This window comes from Hyperolius riggenbachi, chromosome 1, assembly GCF_040937935.1.
Source record: "Hyperolius riggenbachi isolate aHypRig1 chromosome 1, aHypRig1.pri, whole genome shotgun sequence".
Taxonomy (NCBI): Eukaryota; Metazoa; Chordata; class Amphibia; order Anura; family Hyperoliidae; genus Hyperolius; species Hyperolius riggenbachi.
Genome location: NC_090646.1, coordinates 192698174 through 192713992, shown reverse-complemented (window position 1 = coordinate 192713992; position 15819 = coordinate 192698174). Strand labels below are relative to the sequence as shown.

The following is a 15819-nucleotide window of genomic DNA, read 5'->3' as shown; positions in this document are numbered from 1 at the left end:
TGATCTCCTAAGTGGATTTCTCATCTCAACTAGGTAACACAAAATCAAACTTAGGAGGAAAATGGTCCTTTTATCCTATTAAATCCTCTTTTATTCCTCTATCCTCCTACCTATCACAGGAGATCGCAAAGGCCGCCAACAGACCAGCCCAACTATTCCGCACAGTTGATAGACTATGTAATCCATCCTGTCTAAAACCCACTATAACTCCCTCAAAGGAGCTATGTGAGAAATTTGCCTGCTACTTTGCTGACAAAGTATCTTCTATTCGGTCTCTCATTCAGTCCACAGCACCCAAGACTCATGCAACTAATGGAAATAGCTGCAAAAACAACCTAACACCCTGGACTGATTTCAAAAGTATTAGTGAGGAAGAGATCTCAGACACCCTCTGTCGTCTCCACCAGACAACCTGCGACCTGGACCCTGGACCAACTAAACATATGCTGAAATGCCTTGACCTGCTTGGTCCAGCATTTCACAAAATAGTAAATTGCTCTCTGCAAGCAGGGAGGTTTCCTACCTCTCTAAAAGAAGGAATCATCAAGCCCCTTCTCAAAAAACCTTCCATGGATCCAGATGCTATGAGCAGCTACAGACCTGTCTCCAACCTCCCCTTCTTAGGTAAAGTTATTGAAAAGGCTGTCTATCTGCAACTTGAAACCAGGCTGTCAGTAAACAACATCCTGGACCCTCTACAATCTGGCTTTAAGAAACACCACAGCTGTGAAACAGCCCTCATCCAAGTCTGCAACGATCTGCTCATGGCAAGGGACAGAGGGGAATGCTCCATCCTAATCCTGTTGGATCTCTCAGCTGCTTTTGATACAGTTGACCATGAAATCCTGCTTAACAGACTGCAGGAGTACTGTGGCATCAGTGGATCAGTCCTCCAGTGGTTCAGATCATTCCTGACTGACAGAACACAGAGAGTATCCCTAGGACCTATAATGTCCAAACCTGCACCTCTACAATTCGGAGTGCCACAAGGATCAATCCTATCCCCTCTGCTGTTTGCAATCTACATGTTGCCACTCGGTACACTTATCCAACGACATGGCCTGACGTACCACTGCTACGCCGATGACACACAGCTATACCTGTCCTTCAAACCTGGTGGAACAGACCCTACCCCAAAAATAAACTCTTGCTTAGCTGAGCTTCAGGCATGGATGAATGATAACTGGTTGAAACTGAATGCTGACAAAACTGAGGTCCTGTTTGTCCAAAGCCAGCACTCGCCATCAAAACAGCTCTATCCTAAAGCAACACCAATCAGGATTGGGAATTCAGACATAAACAGCTCCAACCTTGTGCGCAGCCTTGGCGTACTAATCGATGGGGAATTGAGTTTCAGAAACCAAATTTCATCTGTAGTTAAATCTTCCTTCTTTCATCTGAAGAACATTGCAAAGATTAAACATCTGATTCCCCCAGAGGATCTTCAAACCCTAGTCCACGCCTTCATCACATCACGGCTGGACTACTGCAATGCCCTTTATGCTGGCCTCCCCAAAAAAGACTTGCGTCGCCTGCAATTAGTGCAGAATGCTGCTGCCAGATTGCTAACAAACCAGCCTCGCCACTGTCACATTACACCGATCCTTCGCTCACTGCACTGGCTACCAGTAGAATGGAGAATACTCTTCAAGATTGGACTGCTGACATTCAAATCCCTGCACAATCTGGGCCCTGGATACATGAAGGACTTGCTGAAGCTGCACCACACCTCTCACAACCTCAGATCAGCAAGTTCTATAAACTTGGTCACTCCCAGAGTGCACCTCAAAAAATCTGGAGACAGAGCCTTCTGTCATGCTGCCCCTACTCTTTGGAACTCCCTACCACACCCAGTAAAGACAGCACCATCCCTGGAGCTATTCAAATCCAGACTGAAAAGCCACCTGTTTAGCCTGGCATTTCCAGATTTATAAAATTCTTCCCCTGTACCACGATGGTCGGAGCCATGCTTATGCGCTTTGAGTCCCACGGGAGAAAAGCGCTTTACAAATGTTATTTGTTGTTGTTGTTGTTGTTTCCTGCTCTTCTTAGCTTCTTAGAACATTAGCTGCACGGAGAAGTATGTTTAATGAGGGGCTAGCTCTTCTCCAGTATAATACATTTCATTAGCTATTGAAAGATTCATGAGTTTGAGATATATATATATATATATATATATATATATATATATACTGTATATATAAATATAATCTCACAAAAGTGAGTATACCTCTCCATTTTTGTACATAAAAATTTGTGCTATGAGAAACAGCTTTATCAGTCCGCCTACAGCGCTTACACAAGCACTACTGTCGGCTGAACGTCCGCCCAGCGGGAGGGTCCGGCGGACCCGTCGTTGCTGGCGGTAGTGCATGTGTGTACGCACCTTTAACCACTTAAGGACCGCATGATTTATCTACTGTCTGTGCTGGGTGGGCTCTTCAGCCCCCAGCACAGATCAGATTTCAGGCAGGGTGACCAGACTTCCCCCTTTTTTCCCTACTAGGGGGATGTCCTGCTGGGGAGGTCTGATCGCCGCCGCGCTGTGTGGCCTAGCGGGGGGGGGGGCTCCTCAAAAAGCCCCCCTCCGCAGCGCTATTCTCCCGTCCCTCTCCTTCCCTCCCCTTCTCTGTATGGGCGGTACAGGACGGTGATCCGTCCTGTACCACCTCTGATAGGCTTCAGCCTATCAGACGGCGGCGATCCCCGGCCAATCAGAGGCCGGGGATCGCCGATCTCCTTTACGGCGCTGCTGCGACAGCAGCGCCGTACGAGGTAAACACCGGGATTTCTTCCCCGCGTGTTTACATTTCGCCTGCGAGCCGCGATCAGAGGCTCGCAGGCTGTTCACGGAGACTCCCTCTGTGAACTGACATGGAACGGCCGCTCGAACAAGAGCCCGTTTCCATGGAAACACCACTGCGACCAGCTGCCGTTGGCTGGTCGTTAAGTGGTTAAACACTATGCAGTCAAGCTAAATGACAACATGTCTGCATTCAGAAACAATAAAGTTGTTCAAAAGACTTGTAAACACGTCCTAACCTGCACAATACTTGGTCAGATTGATCCACCGGTTGGATCTGGCAAACAACCTGTTTTCAGTTGGTCATCTGGTTGTTTGTCGACTTATCTTCCAACATACAAGCTTGGCAGATAGTTGAAGAGATTGTTGGTGTGTATGAAACTTAATAGAGAAATGGACAACAACATGACTATTTATTGAAATCATTGGGCCCAATCTAATTCACTTTTTCTCATAAGTTTTCTCCTAGGTGATATTTTCACATCTTATCAATAAAATTATTTTTAAGCCACCTAGAAGAAAGAAAATACTCAGAATAATTTTGGCATTTCTTTTTCACCTACTTTTTGGTACTTTTCCGATTGCAGAGTGCTGAAAAGTTATTTTAAAAAGAAGATGAAAAATGATCTCCTAGGTGAAAACTGAATTGGATCAGGCCCCATGTGTGAAAGGTCTAGAATGTCAGGTTTTTATTGCGGTTTATAGTGTGGCTAAAGTCTACCTTGAATGAGAGAAAATTGTTACAGAGGAGCCACGGATAGCAGAAAAAAAGGTATCACCTCTAATCCTACCTAATAATTTCTACTACTTGCGCTCGTGTCAGCAACCGAGTGTGCAGGCGCGGAACCTCAGCCGTTGCCATGCGCTCGGGCAGACACTGGCGCACAGAAGCAGACATGGACTAGGCGTAGGGGTCCGCCCTTGCAGATGGAGGGGTCCGCACTTGCGGTATGCACATTTTAGCGCCCGTTTTTTAAATGGACTTAATTGCCTAATTTGAGTATAAGCTTAAGAGGGTCATAAGAAAAGAGAATCATTTTTATTAGGCCCATTTCACACTGGCATGGATGGAAAACTGATCCATGTAAAAATCTGATTCGCGTCTGCTAAACCTTCCATTTTTTTAGGTCACTGTGAAACAGGCCTAAAACTATCCTTCCTCTAACCATGAAATCCAGCTCTTCCAGGGAGTTTCTAAAGCCATCAAAAAAGTGTAATTAACTAGTGTCTGACAAGAGTGGCAATACATTGCAGAAAACTACCATGTGACATTTTTGTGTGATGCATCGACCATCTCAACAGGTAAGAAGATGGAGAAACTCTACTCCAAACTCTACCCCAAGAAGAACTACAACACTCTTCACCCATCATGAGTTAGTATACCTCATCTGAACACAAGTATGTGAAGTAAGCACAGAGGTAAGATGTATGTTAAAAGAGCCGGTATATACCTCTGTGTGCTGTCTATTGCTCTGCGAGCTCCATTCGGTGCCCGTAATCATTGCTGGCTTACAGCACAAGGTTGTCCTACTCATGCCCCCCTCCTGGCCCCATCTATGTCCCTTGACTACCCATTGTACATGCTTCCATATTTCCCCGTTCCCTACGCATGCTCAGTACAGCCTATCACTTGTGGACAAGTGTTCATATGTACACAGTACACAGAAGGCATGCTGACCCGAAACTGGGCACTGTTATAGAGCTAGTACTATAATATGCAAGGGTAATTCCAGGTTCCAGTGTAATTTTCCCTTGAACCCAAAATTGGGTTCACTTCAGGTCAGGTGTGCATTAATTGAGAAGCCTCGTTTCTCTAAGAACTCATCAACAAAGATGGACTGTAAACCATAAATTAATCCAAACACTCATATTAACAAAACCGTAAAGTAATGTGCTATGAATTGTCCATTGTTTACTTACCATCATCAGTATCTGCTAGAATAATTATCTTGGCACTGGAGAATTCAGACCCTATTTGGCCTCCCATAGGCATGCTTAAAGTCACATTGAACACCTCCTCCTCTTCATAAAGGGAGTCATCTATTATGATGATACGACAGAATTTCTCTGTTTCACCCTTGTCAAAGTTGATAATGCTGGTGTGGTCATCAGGGCGACTGATGTAGTCAGAATAAGACAGAACGGAGGTGGGGATGGTGCCAGTAGCTGAACCTGTGTGATAGAAAGTCAATATTATCTAAAATTATAGGGATACCTTTGAAATCGCAAATTAAATAAGGAGACTCAGTACTCAGCTTTTATAACAAATCCAATGCTGTTAGCTTGTGCAGAGGAATAATAAACCTTTATAGCTGTTTGGTGTCCAGTGGCTTGATGGTGTAATGGTTAAGGGCTTTGCCTCTGACGCAGGAGACCAGGGTTTGAATCTCGGCTCTGCCTGTTCAGTAAGCCAGCACCTATTCAGTAGGAGACCTTAGGCAAGTCTCCCTAACACTGCTACTGCCTATAGAGCGCGTCTTAGTAACTGCAGCTCTGGAGCTTTGAGTCCGCCAGGAGAAAAGCGCGATATAAATGTTATTTGTCTTGTCTACTGCAGAGTGACTCCATCACTATTTGTTCTATTTTTGATTGAGCTTAATTGATTGAGCTTTGGAATCTCTGCCATAGCTTTTATAAATAAAACAGACACAACCATGTACTGATGCGGTCCTTCAGATTCCTTACACGTTAAAAACATGGTAAAACTCACCTTTGGGAAACCATTAGGAAATTTACTGTTCCTCTGTGCCTGCTCACCTCTGAACATTGGCTGGGAATACTTTAGTCATTGGTACAAGTTTATATGAGGGCTTGGAAAATGCTTGGGAATTGCTATCTTATTATAATATATTTACATTACAGATTTATGTGACTAAAGCTGGACATACACTTAGATTGCCACCGAAAACAGCAAGGCGATCCATTCCTCTCTAAAAGGAATTGATTCAAGAGGAATTACAGTCAGGTCCATAAATATTGGGACATCTACACAATTCTAACATTTTTGGCTCTATACACAGCCACAATGGATTTGAAATGAAATGAACATGATGTGCTTTAACTGCAGACTGTCAGCTTTAATTTGAGTGTATTTACAACCAAATCACGTGAACGGTGTAGCAACAGTTTGCACATGTTCCTCCCACTTGTTAAGGGACCAAAAGTAATGGGACAGAATAAAAATCATAAACATAACTTTCACTTTTTAACTTGGTTGCAAATCCTTTGCAGTCCCATTACTTTTGGTCCCTTAACAAGTGACAGGCACATATGCAAACTGTTGTAATTCCTACACCGTCCACCTGATTTGGAAGTAAATACCCTCAAATTAAAGCTGACAGATTGCAGTTAAAGCACATCATATTCGTTTCATTTGAAATCCATTGTGGTTGTGTATAGGGCCAAAAATGTTAGAATTGTGTCAATGTCCCAATATTTACAGACATGACTGTATGCATGTACTGTATTGTACAAGAGCACGTAAATCAGTAATTCAAGTACGTGACATTTTGAATCAGAACAATCATGTATAAGTACAATAATATTTTAAGAACAGTCTCTGTTATCTTATTTACCGTAATGTTAGTTTTGGGGTAAGTGGCCATCGGGAAGACTAGATAAAGTTTAAAAAAAAAGTCCTGAGCTGAAGCTTTACATAAATGATGGGACACTACAGGCTTATTTTATCTCCTCAAATGGACAATGTATAAAATGCAATACATTTAAAATATCTTTGGTACTGATATGTGGATAGTATTAAAGTCTTCTATTGGCTAGGCTTGCACCATCTGTAAGCACCCTGACCTGGGTTGTTGCTAATGTTCCTAGCTGCAGAGCCCTAGATAGGTGGGTGAAGTCCCAGCCAGCTGACCGAATTAAGGTACATGCAAGCAGGAGTACCAGTGTAATCTTAATTTGTAACACATATGGGATCGGATTCAATAAACTTTTCTCCTGAGCAGAGCAGGGACAAGGTCCTCCAGCACCCAAGGCTGAGACACCAAAGTGCGCCCCTCCATCCCTCCCACCTCAGCTGTCACACACTGATTGCTATTAAACTAAGAGGGTCACAATGCCCACAACCTCCCCAACACCTTAATATCTAGTTATCTGGCTTGCAGTCACTGCTATGTATCCCCTTTTCTTATTTCTTTCTGCTTCATACACAATTAGGAATGACAGCTGAATGAATTGTGCGCCCCCTCCTACACTGCACCCTGAGGCTGGAGCCTCTCCAGCCTATGCCTCGGCCCGGCCCTGCTCCTGAGTTTTTAGGGGATATTTTCTATAATATTATCTACTGCTGAGGTCAGTGACTACAGAGGTGGACTGGATAACTAAATCCATTACTGCTTGTGCCTCCTGTGGCTTTATGGGCCTGGAAGTATGTGAACAAAAGCAGGGCCATTTTTACACATAGGCAAACCAAGCAGATGCCTGGGGTGGAACCTACATTTTTATACAAAACTGCTAGTTCCATTGGGATGGGTGGCCATTTTAACACCTGAGTATTGCAGATTATCATAACAAATTAGCCCTGAACATCTTAAAAATTATATGACAGGTGATATTAATGTGCTAATTAAGCTGTAATTGTTATAAATTATTGTAGAGTTGGTAAAAAGTCAGGCTGTACATAAAAAGTATAATGTTTTTATGAAGTAGCTACACACTGCTCATAACAATTATAGGACATTGTAAAGTTCAAAAGAAATTTACCGAAGTTCATTGTTTAAAATAAAGTGCTTCACTATCCATTTCAAGTGTGAGGAATGGTAGAGATTATTTACATTTTCCCCATGTCAGATAGGCTGGGGTCTCATTCTCTGTTTAATCCTTAATAAGACACTCTTGGAGGTATTTCCAGAATACACAGCTACAGCGAGTTCAGGAAGAGAACATTTGTAGAGCAATCTGATCTCTTATACTGTGGAATGGCCTTCATGAATGGGGTGTTAGGCTGTACAAGACATATTTAAACAGAAGCGTTATTTACTCAATAACATGAGCTGGTGAAGGTCTAGGGCAGCTGCTTGGTTGGTGTCAGTCAGCAGAAGACATCTTGGCATTCTGCAACATTTTACTTGTATTTAATACAAATGTTTACTAATAGATATACCTCAGTCCAGAGCATCTTGTTAAAATCTAATTCACCTTTTGCAGATTTCTGCTACTTTCTCTATTCCTGATAAGGAGATTTCCCTTATCTTCCCAATATTAAAGGAAATCCTACCTTTAAATGTTTATAAAAAAAATATATATATAAAAAAGGGGCGCTCTGAGACTCCCAGCAAAACAAGAAAACACTCCAGCAGGAGAGGTCTCACCTGGTTCTCCTGTGGCCGGCACAGCGTACACAGCCACGATGAGCTTGTGTCCCTCTATGCCTAGCCGGGGTCCGGGCTCTCTGCTGCGGCGTGGCGGACGTGACGTCACTTGTCTCGGCTCTCCTCCCAGGTGTTACTATGGGAACCAAGACGCTTCCACTAGCACACGCTGGGACTGCGTGGTAGGATGCGCCTATCTCTTCGTATGAGGAAATGTAGTGGAAATATAAAACCGCCGTAAATGCGGTATATGCAGGCCAGACTAAAAGGTCAAATCAATATAAAATGTATTTAAAATAGACAACGCGTTTCGCGGAGGAGCATCCTCCGCTTTTTCAAGTCATTGACGTCACTTCCGCCACGCCGCAGCAGAGAGCCCGGTCCCCGGCTAGGCATAGAGGGACACAAGCTCATCGTGGCTGTGTACGCTGTGCCGGCCACAGGAGAACCAGGTGAGACCTCTCCTGCTGGAGTGTTTTCTTGTTTTGCTGGGAGTCTCAGAGCGCCCCCTTTTTTTAAATATGTTTTTACAGTGAATATCTTCAGGGAGCAGCCGAGTGAATATTAGGTGGTCAGATCGCACCCTCTGCGGGGTTTCACTACCCCAAACGTTTCCTTTTACCTTTAAATGTTGGCACCGAAACAGCTGCCACGCCTAGTGTTTTATCCCCAGTTCCTATTTTGCTGTGGAAATTAAGAGACAACTGTAGCAAGAGTTATATGGAGGCTGCCATATTTATTTTCTTTTAAACAATACCAGTTGCCTGGCAGCCCTGCTGATCTCTTTGGCTGCAGTGGTGTCTGAATAACACCAGAAACAGGCATGCAGCCAATCTTGAAGTTGCAGATCTGACAATAATGTCAGAAACCCCTGATCTGCTGCATACTTGATCAGGGTCTATGGCTAAATGTATTAGACGCAGAGGATTAACTAGATAGCCAGGCAACTGGTATTGCTTAAAAGGAAATAAAAATGGCAGCCTCCACATACCTTTTGCTACAGTTGTCCTTTAAGATGAAGAATAGGAAATAATATTTTCCCTTACAGGGCTAATTGGTCCAAGCCTTGTAAGGAATTTTCCCCATCCTATGGATCAACTTCTGGTTGAACTCGATGGACGCATGTCTTTTTTTAACAATAATAACTATATAATGTGTGCCCCCATAGCCCGGGAAATTATGAAGTATGAACTTTCAAACCTCCCTAGTTCCTGGGTCACATGACCTTTTAGGTCTCTTAGCTCCAGGTAGCCTAACCTTGACCTCTGTCCTGACTATTACTCTCTGATGTTCTTTAACATTCTATGTTTAAATGTTACATTTTCACATTTCATTGTAAGCTAATATTGCTAGAGAGGTGCAATGTTACCATTTACAATAAAAAAAAGTATTTAAACTAAATGTTCCATTTTTAGTATAGCTATAAGTGAAAAAAGCACCATTTATTTACATTGTTTACAGATACAATGAATATTTTCCTGATCAAAAATAATTCTCGAAATATCAATCATCTTAACTTTACCTTGTGTAACCCTTTCCTCCACCAAATGCCTAACCCGAATTTATCCATCCACCTAAGCCTAATCAGTACAGATGAGACTATGAAATCTGTAAAATAGTTTTGCAGCGAGAGTGCATTTTTTCAGCAGCGGAAGAACATATTAGATTGAATTTATGTAAAATATAATCCTAACCCCACACCCCAACATTAACCTCCCCTCACCTTCTGCACCAAAAATATGACTAAGGCTTGGTTAACTGTTGTCAGAGTGGCAGTGTATCTGTATAGCAGGAATATGCTGTAACACACTGGTTTATACTGCATGTGGGAGTGGATGCATGATGAGTGGTAACATATTCACTAAGCAAAAAATCATGCATCATCTCTCAATCATTGCGTTCTCTAGGGAATCTCAGAGTTATACAAAATATGTTTCTAGAACTGCAGGCCACTGATTATGAAAAAAACAGAGCATTTAATGAGTGCTTAAACAAAAATCACACAATTTTGACAATGTACCTTGTTGAGTCGAACAAACAACCATAAGTTCTTGATTAACATCTCCAGATCTTTTAACAGGTATTAGTAATTCACCGATATCTTCTTCTATCTTGTACTCTGCCTGTGGAAGGTATACTGTAGATTCTGAAAAGAGTAGACATAAGTTTGTGTTAAGCAGTCATCAGATGCAGACGTTGGTAGTCATGTCACTTGTGACTTACAGTCCTGGGGATATGAAACTTTATGTACCACAGACATAGATGACACAGGCAAGATGTGAAGTATAATGGATGAAATGTAAGGTTTTTATGCCAACCTCCGCTGACCTATAAGGTCTCCTTATCCAGCACGTCATGTGATCAGAGGAATGTATCATTACAACAATATGAAACATGCTGGAGCAGCTATACTAGAATACTGTGATAATACAGTTTTCTATAGCATTTCAATCTATATAGCTCACATTTTACAAATAACACATGGCATTAAAATAATTACTATTCTGTGTTAAGATGTTTTCATTTATTAACAATATTTATATTTTTAATAATTATTGCAGGTACATTTTTCTTTATAATACAAAGTCATCGTGGCATTTGTACATACCGTCTCCAGGGTCCACAATCTCCACGGTTGCCTCATGTGGAGACTCCAGTGCAGCCATGACAGGCTCGGACAGAAGAATTTGGAAAGTTTCAGATTCCTCATATTCCTCATCTGCTATTATCCTGACCTTCCATGAGGCGGTTGTTTGCCCAGGGTTAAACTGCACTTGCTTCTGTGCCTTTCCTTTAAAGTCTTTATCTTTAATTGCTGCTCCATCCTTTGTACTGATACCTTAATGAGGAAAATGAAAGGGTCACCCTTTTTAAAAGAAACAAAGGATAAAGGCCTTTCTGTGTGGCCTCTCTGTGTGAAAGCATTTAGGATGTGTAACATTTGTAGCAGCCACTCAACAATCCAGCTTACCAGAAATGTAAAAAGGTACTCCTACTCTGCAGCTTATATATAAACACTGTTCCAGGTCTAAATGTGACTGAAAATGTTGTAATAGTTGATCCAGAAATAGTGCGAGAACGTATATTGGCTACAATAGGATTATCTAGAAGCTCTGTAAATAACATGTGATACCGAATCTTTGCTGTACAAAACAATGTTCTTTTTTGCTTTCCTGCTGTATGCTAACTGAGGGATGCAATGTACTTTCTGTATTTATTGGTGACCTCAATAAAGCTTTTTTGTTGAACAAAAAAGAAAATGTTGTAATAAAGTTATCAGTGATCAAAAGTGTTTAACAAAATGTACATAAAATAGAATTCATAAATTTAATGTAGTACCTCACATTACTAAAATTAATATTGCGAACATGAATGTAAATACATGTAGACGAAAAAAAACGCCTGTCCTTGCTGTAATGCTAATCCACTGGCTACAAGGACAGATTTCCTCTAATTCTTCTAGGCAAGAGCCTCTTGATGGCTCTGTTAGAGGCTCTTGTCCAGATCTGTGACTACTGGAATGCTGCGCATTTCTGTACCCTGTTAAAGTGTATATCCCATATTGAATTAATTCCTGGTGGCAACTTATGGCGCAACTGAACCAGTACTAGGAAATGTGCGATATGTCCAATGAGTTCCAGCAAAACTGCTGGAAAGAAAGAACATTGAGAGGACATCATGCTTTCTTGTACTAGCCCTACAGCAGTGTACTGACCTGATGAAGGGAGCTTGCACTCACAAAACAAATTGTCCTCTTTTGTGCAAATATTTTTGGTAATTTTCAGGTGTGACTTCATTGGAAGTATGCCAAGTATGCTCACCTCCAGTTTTAAATGGTTTTCAGTCCTTTTATTATGCCTTAAGTGCTTCTTAGAGCTATCCTTTACAATACCAGCCAAGTCAACTGTGATGAGCAGTGCACTTTCACAGCATCAGTTAAAAAGTTTCTGCCACTTTTAAGTTGTGGGTTGTTTGTATACTTAAAGGGCCCATACACTCAGCCAATTTTCTGGCCGACCGATCGATCAAAATCGATCGATTGCAAATCGGTTGGGCAATCGACCGATCGATGGCCGATTTCGATGGATTTCCATCGAACTGGCAGGGTGGAAAATCTAGGTCGATCTGATGAGATTGCTTATCATTTTGCATTGGCCCTAATGGAAATCTGATGGCAAAAAAATGCCATCAGATCGAATTTCAATAGATTTCAAACTGAAATCTATTGGAATTCTATCCTAGTAAAAAATGTTCAAAAAACACATTAGATAGATCATTAGATGGATTTCTTATCAATCTGCTGCTAATCTGACGAGTGTATGGGCACCTTAAGTCAGACATGGTACAAAATCTTATGTTTTTTTTTACTGCATTTAGCAATGCAAAGAAATGGTTCTGATCAAGTTCAATTAGATGTCACCAAAAGTGGTCAGATAGGACCTTTAGGGCCTGTACACACTGAAAAACGCAGGCAAAAACGCAAGCGCATGCGTTTTTAAAGTGCCTGTAGTTTTAAAAACGCATGCGCTTTTGCCTGCGTTTTTTGTGCGCTTGCGTTTTTCTTGTAATTGCTGATTGGCTAAAGAATCCTTTGTTTTTTTTCTAGTTTACATTTCAACAGGAATCAGGACATTGCAGAGTCTTCTGGGATACTGACTTCTGAAAAACGCAGGCAAAAACGCAAGCGCATGCATTTTTAATGCGTTTTTCATGCGCTGCGCTTAAAAAAGCGCAGCAGGCACTGCGTTTGCGTTTTTTTAAAAACGCATTGCACCAGTGTGTACAAGTCATCACGATTTTCATTCTTTTTCAAAAGACCTTGCGTTTTTAAAAACGCATGCGTTTTTAAAAACGCAACGCAAGCGCAGCAGTGTGTACAGGCCCTTAGTGGCAAAGCTTAAAGTGGATCCGAGATGAAAACTAACTATAACAAGTAACTTGTCTATATACCTTATCTAAAGTTTAGATAGTTTACACAGCAAATCTAGCTGCAAACAGCTTCAATAGAATAAAAACAGAAGTTGGAGGAGCACTCATCCATAGGAAGGAACTGTTGTGTGCCCAAGCCTTGGATCCCTGTATCCTCAGAATCCTCAGTAGTCAAGTGTAGAAAGGAGGCTGGCACCACCAGCCTAGACCAGTTACCTCTGAGCCACAATCCTCATCCAGTGATTTTTTCCCATCCTCCCGGGAGGTCTCACCGAATGGCTGAGGAGGAGGAGAAGGAGAGGGGGCAGGAGGTACAAGCAAAGTAGGCACCAAAGGCCAGATGACCCTCAGACAAAGAAAGGACCAGAAGGTCCCTCACTAGTAGTGAATATCTCCAGCCATGAATTATCTACCATTGAGGAACGAGTACTGAATTATGGACTCTCTTTTTGCCCGACTCATAAACCAGATTTTTTTGTGCTTGATCAGGAACTGTTTCGCTTCTTCCGTAACATCAAACTAAAGCATTTTTTTGGCACTAGACATGACTTTCCGGTGGAAAATAGAGAAAACATGGATGTGCTGTCACTGAGGAACACTGGACTTAGGAACAAGAGTCGTTTTACACCCCCTAGCCACCCAATGATTGATGTGTTCATGGAGAGAGTTAAGGAAGAGATTGGTGGGATAGAGTCAAGGGCCGGTACCTTTAGTGTGGACTTTAATTTGAGTAGGGAGGAGCATATAGCATTAGTTGGTCTAGGACAACGTACGGAGATAACAATACGTCCAGCAGATAAAGGAGGTGCAGTTGTAGTGTTAGATACATTGTATTATGAACAGGAGATCTTGGGACAATTAGCACAACAGGATGTATATGCTAAGGTGGAGGGGGACCCGACAAGAGCAGTGCAGCTGTGTATCAAATCTGTACTTGATGATGCGAAATCTTGTAATATTATTGATGATAATCTCTTTACTTTCCTCCAACAGGATTCACCCAAGATCCCAACTTTTTACACCCTTCCTAAAATACACAAGGACCCATGCCGGCCACCGGGGAGACCCATTGTGGCCGGCGTGGGTTCTGTATTTGTACCCCTTGCCCAATATGTAGATCGTCTACTCCAACCTATTGTTACCTCTCTTACATCCTATATTAGAGATACTGACATGTTTCTCACCAAATTGAGATCACTTGACATCTCTGGAGATGAGACTCTTCTCGTTACTCTTGATGTCGAGAGCCTCTACACCTCCATCCCTCATGATGGGGGTGTAGAGGCTGTAGAATGGTATTTGATGCAATATGCAGATATGTCTGAACCTCAGAGACAGTTCATTGTGAAGTTGTTGAATATTATTTTGAGACGTAATTATTTTTCTTTTCAGGATTCCTTTTATGTCCAGCGACGAGGTACTGCGATGGGGTCGAATGTGGCCCCGTCCTATGCGGGACTTTTTATGGGTCAGTATGAAGACAGTTTTGTATACACCCACCCACTTTTTCACCGGCACGCTAAGTGCTGGTGGAGATATATTGACGACATTTTTTGTTTGTGGGCGGGGCCACATTCGACCCTCGTTGACTTCGTTGCCTCCCTACATTCTTGTTGTCCAGCGATTAGACTAACTGTACATGCAGACAGCTGTGAGGCAACTTTTCTGGACACACGCATTATTAGGAAACAGGATAAATTAATTACCAATTTATATGTAAAACCCACCGATAGAAATTCATTGCTACACTACCAAAGCTTCCACCCTCCCCCAATAAAAAATGCCATTCCAACCGGCCAGTTAAAACGTGTTGAAAAAATAGTCTCTTGTGATGCTGAGGCAGTAACTCAGAAGAATATATTGAAACAAAAGTTTTTGGACAGGGGTTATCCTGATAGGACCCTGATTCCAAGAAATCATAAAACTCGACGTGATCTTAAGCAATTTCGTATGCCATTTGTCTCTACATACAACACGTGTAGCGAACTGGTTGGATGGGCAATTCGACACCATTGGCATCTGTTACAAGATGCGTTTCCCACGATACCTGAATTTAGGTACCCTCCATTAATGTCTTTCAGAAGGGCCCCTACTGTCAGAGACAAGGTCTTCCATCATCACCAGCCGAGGACACAGGTCACGCAAAACAGACATGGTACTTTTCCATGCCTCAGTTGCCATCTTTGTAGCCATATAGCTAAAGGTGGGTCTTTCACGCATCCCACCACAGGGGAAAGATTCACGGTTAGACACAGATATACCTGTGATTCTAGCTACGTAGTGTATTTAATTAAATGCCCCTGTGGATTGGGATACGTGGGTATGACCACTAATGCTTTGAAGGTCAGAATGTCTGGCCATAAGACAGCCATACGTGGCAAGGATATGACCCAGGCCGTGTCTAGCCACTTTGTTTCAGCTAGACATAATTTGTCCCAATTTAAAGTTCAGGTTATTGACAGTGTTCCGAGTAATTGGCGAGGGAGATTAAATAGACAGGATGAGTTGGCCAAAAGAGAGGCCTGGTGGATTAGAAGGTTACATGTGATGGGAAAGGGAGGACTTAAAGAGAACCCGAGGTGTGTTTAAAGAATGTTATCTGCATACAGAGGCTGGATCTGCCTATACAGCCCAGCCTCTGTTGCTATCCCAATCCCCACTAAGGTCCCCCTGCACTCTGCAATCCCTCATAAATCACAGCCATGCTGTGAGGCTGTGTTTACATCTGTAGTGTCAGTCTCAGCTGCTCCCCCACCTCCT

The 15819-nt window shown here is 42.3% G+C and overlaps 1 protein-coding gene across 1 annotated transcript in view; it reads right to left on the bottom strand.

Moving 5' to 3' along the window:
• FREM3 (FRAS1 related extracellular matrix 3) overlaps positions 1 to 15819 on the bottom strand; it is a 113128-nt gene that overhangs the window by 58947 nt on the left and 38362 nt on the right. Inside the window, exons 4-6 of the mRNA XM_068278448.1 lie at positions 10739 to 10969; positions 10151 to 10276; positions 4724 to 4975 (exon numbers count right to left, since the gene is read on the bottom strand). Coding sequence (XP_068134549.1) covers positions 4724 to 4975; positions 10151 to 10276; positions 10739 to 10969 — 609 coding nt within the window. The remainder of the gene's footprint in view (positions 1 to 4723; positions 4976 to 10150; positions 10277 to 10738; positions 10970 to 15819) is intronic.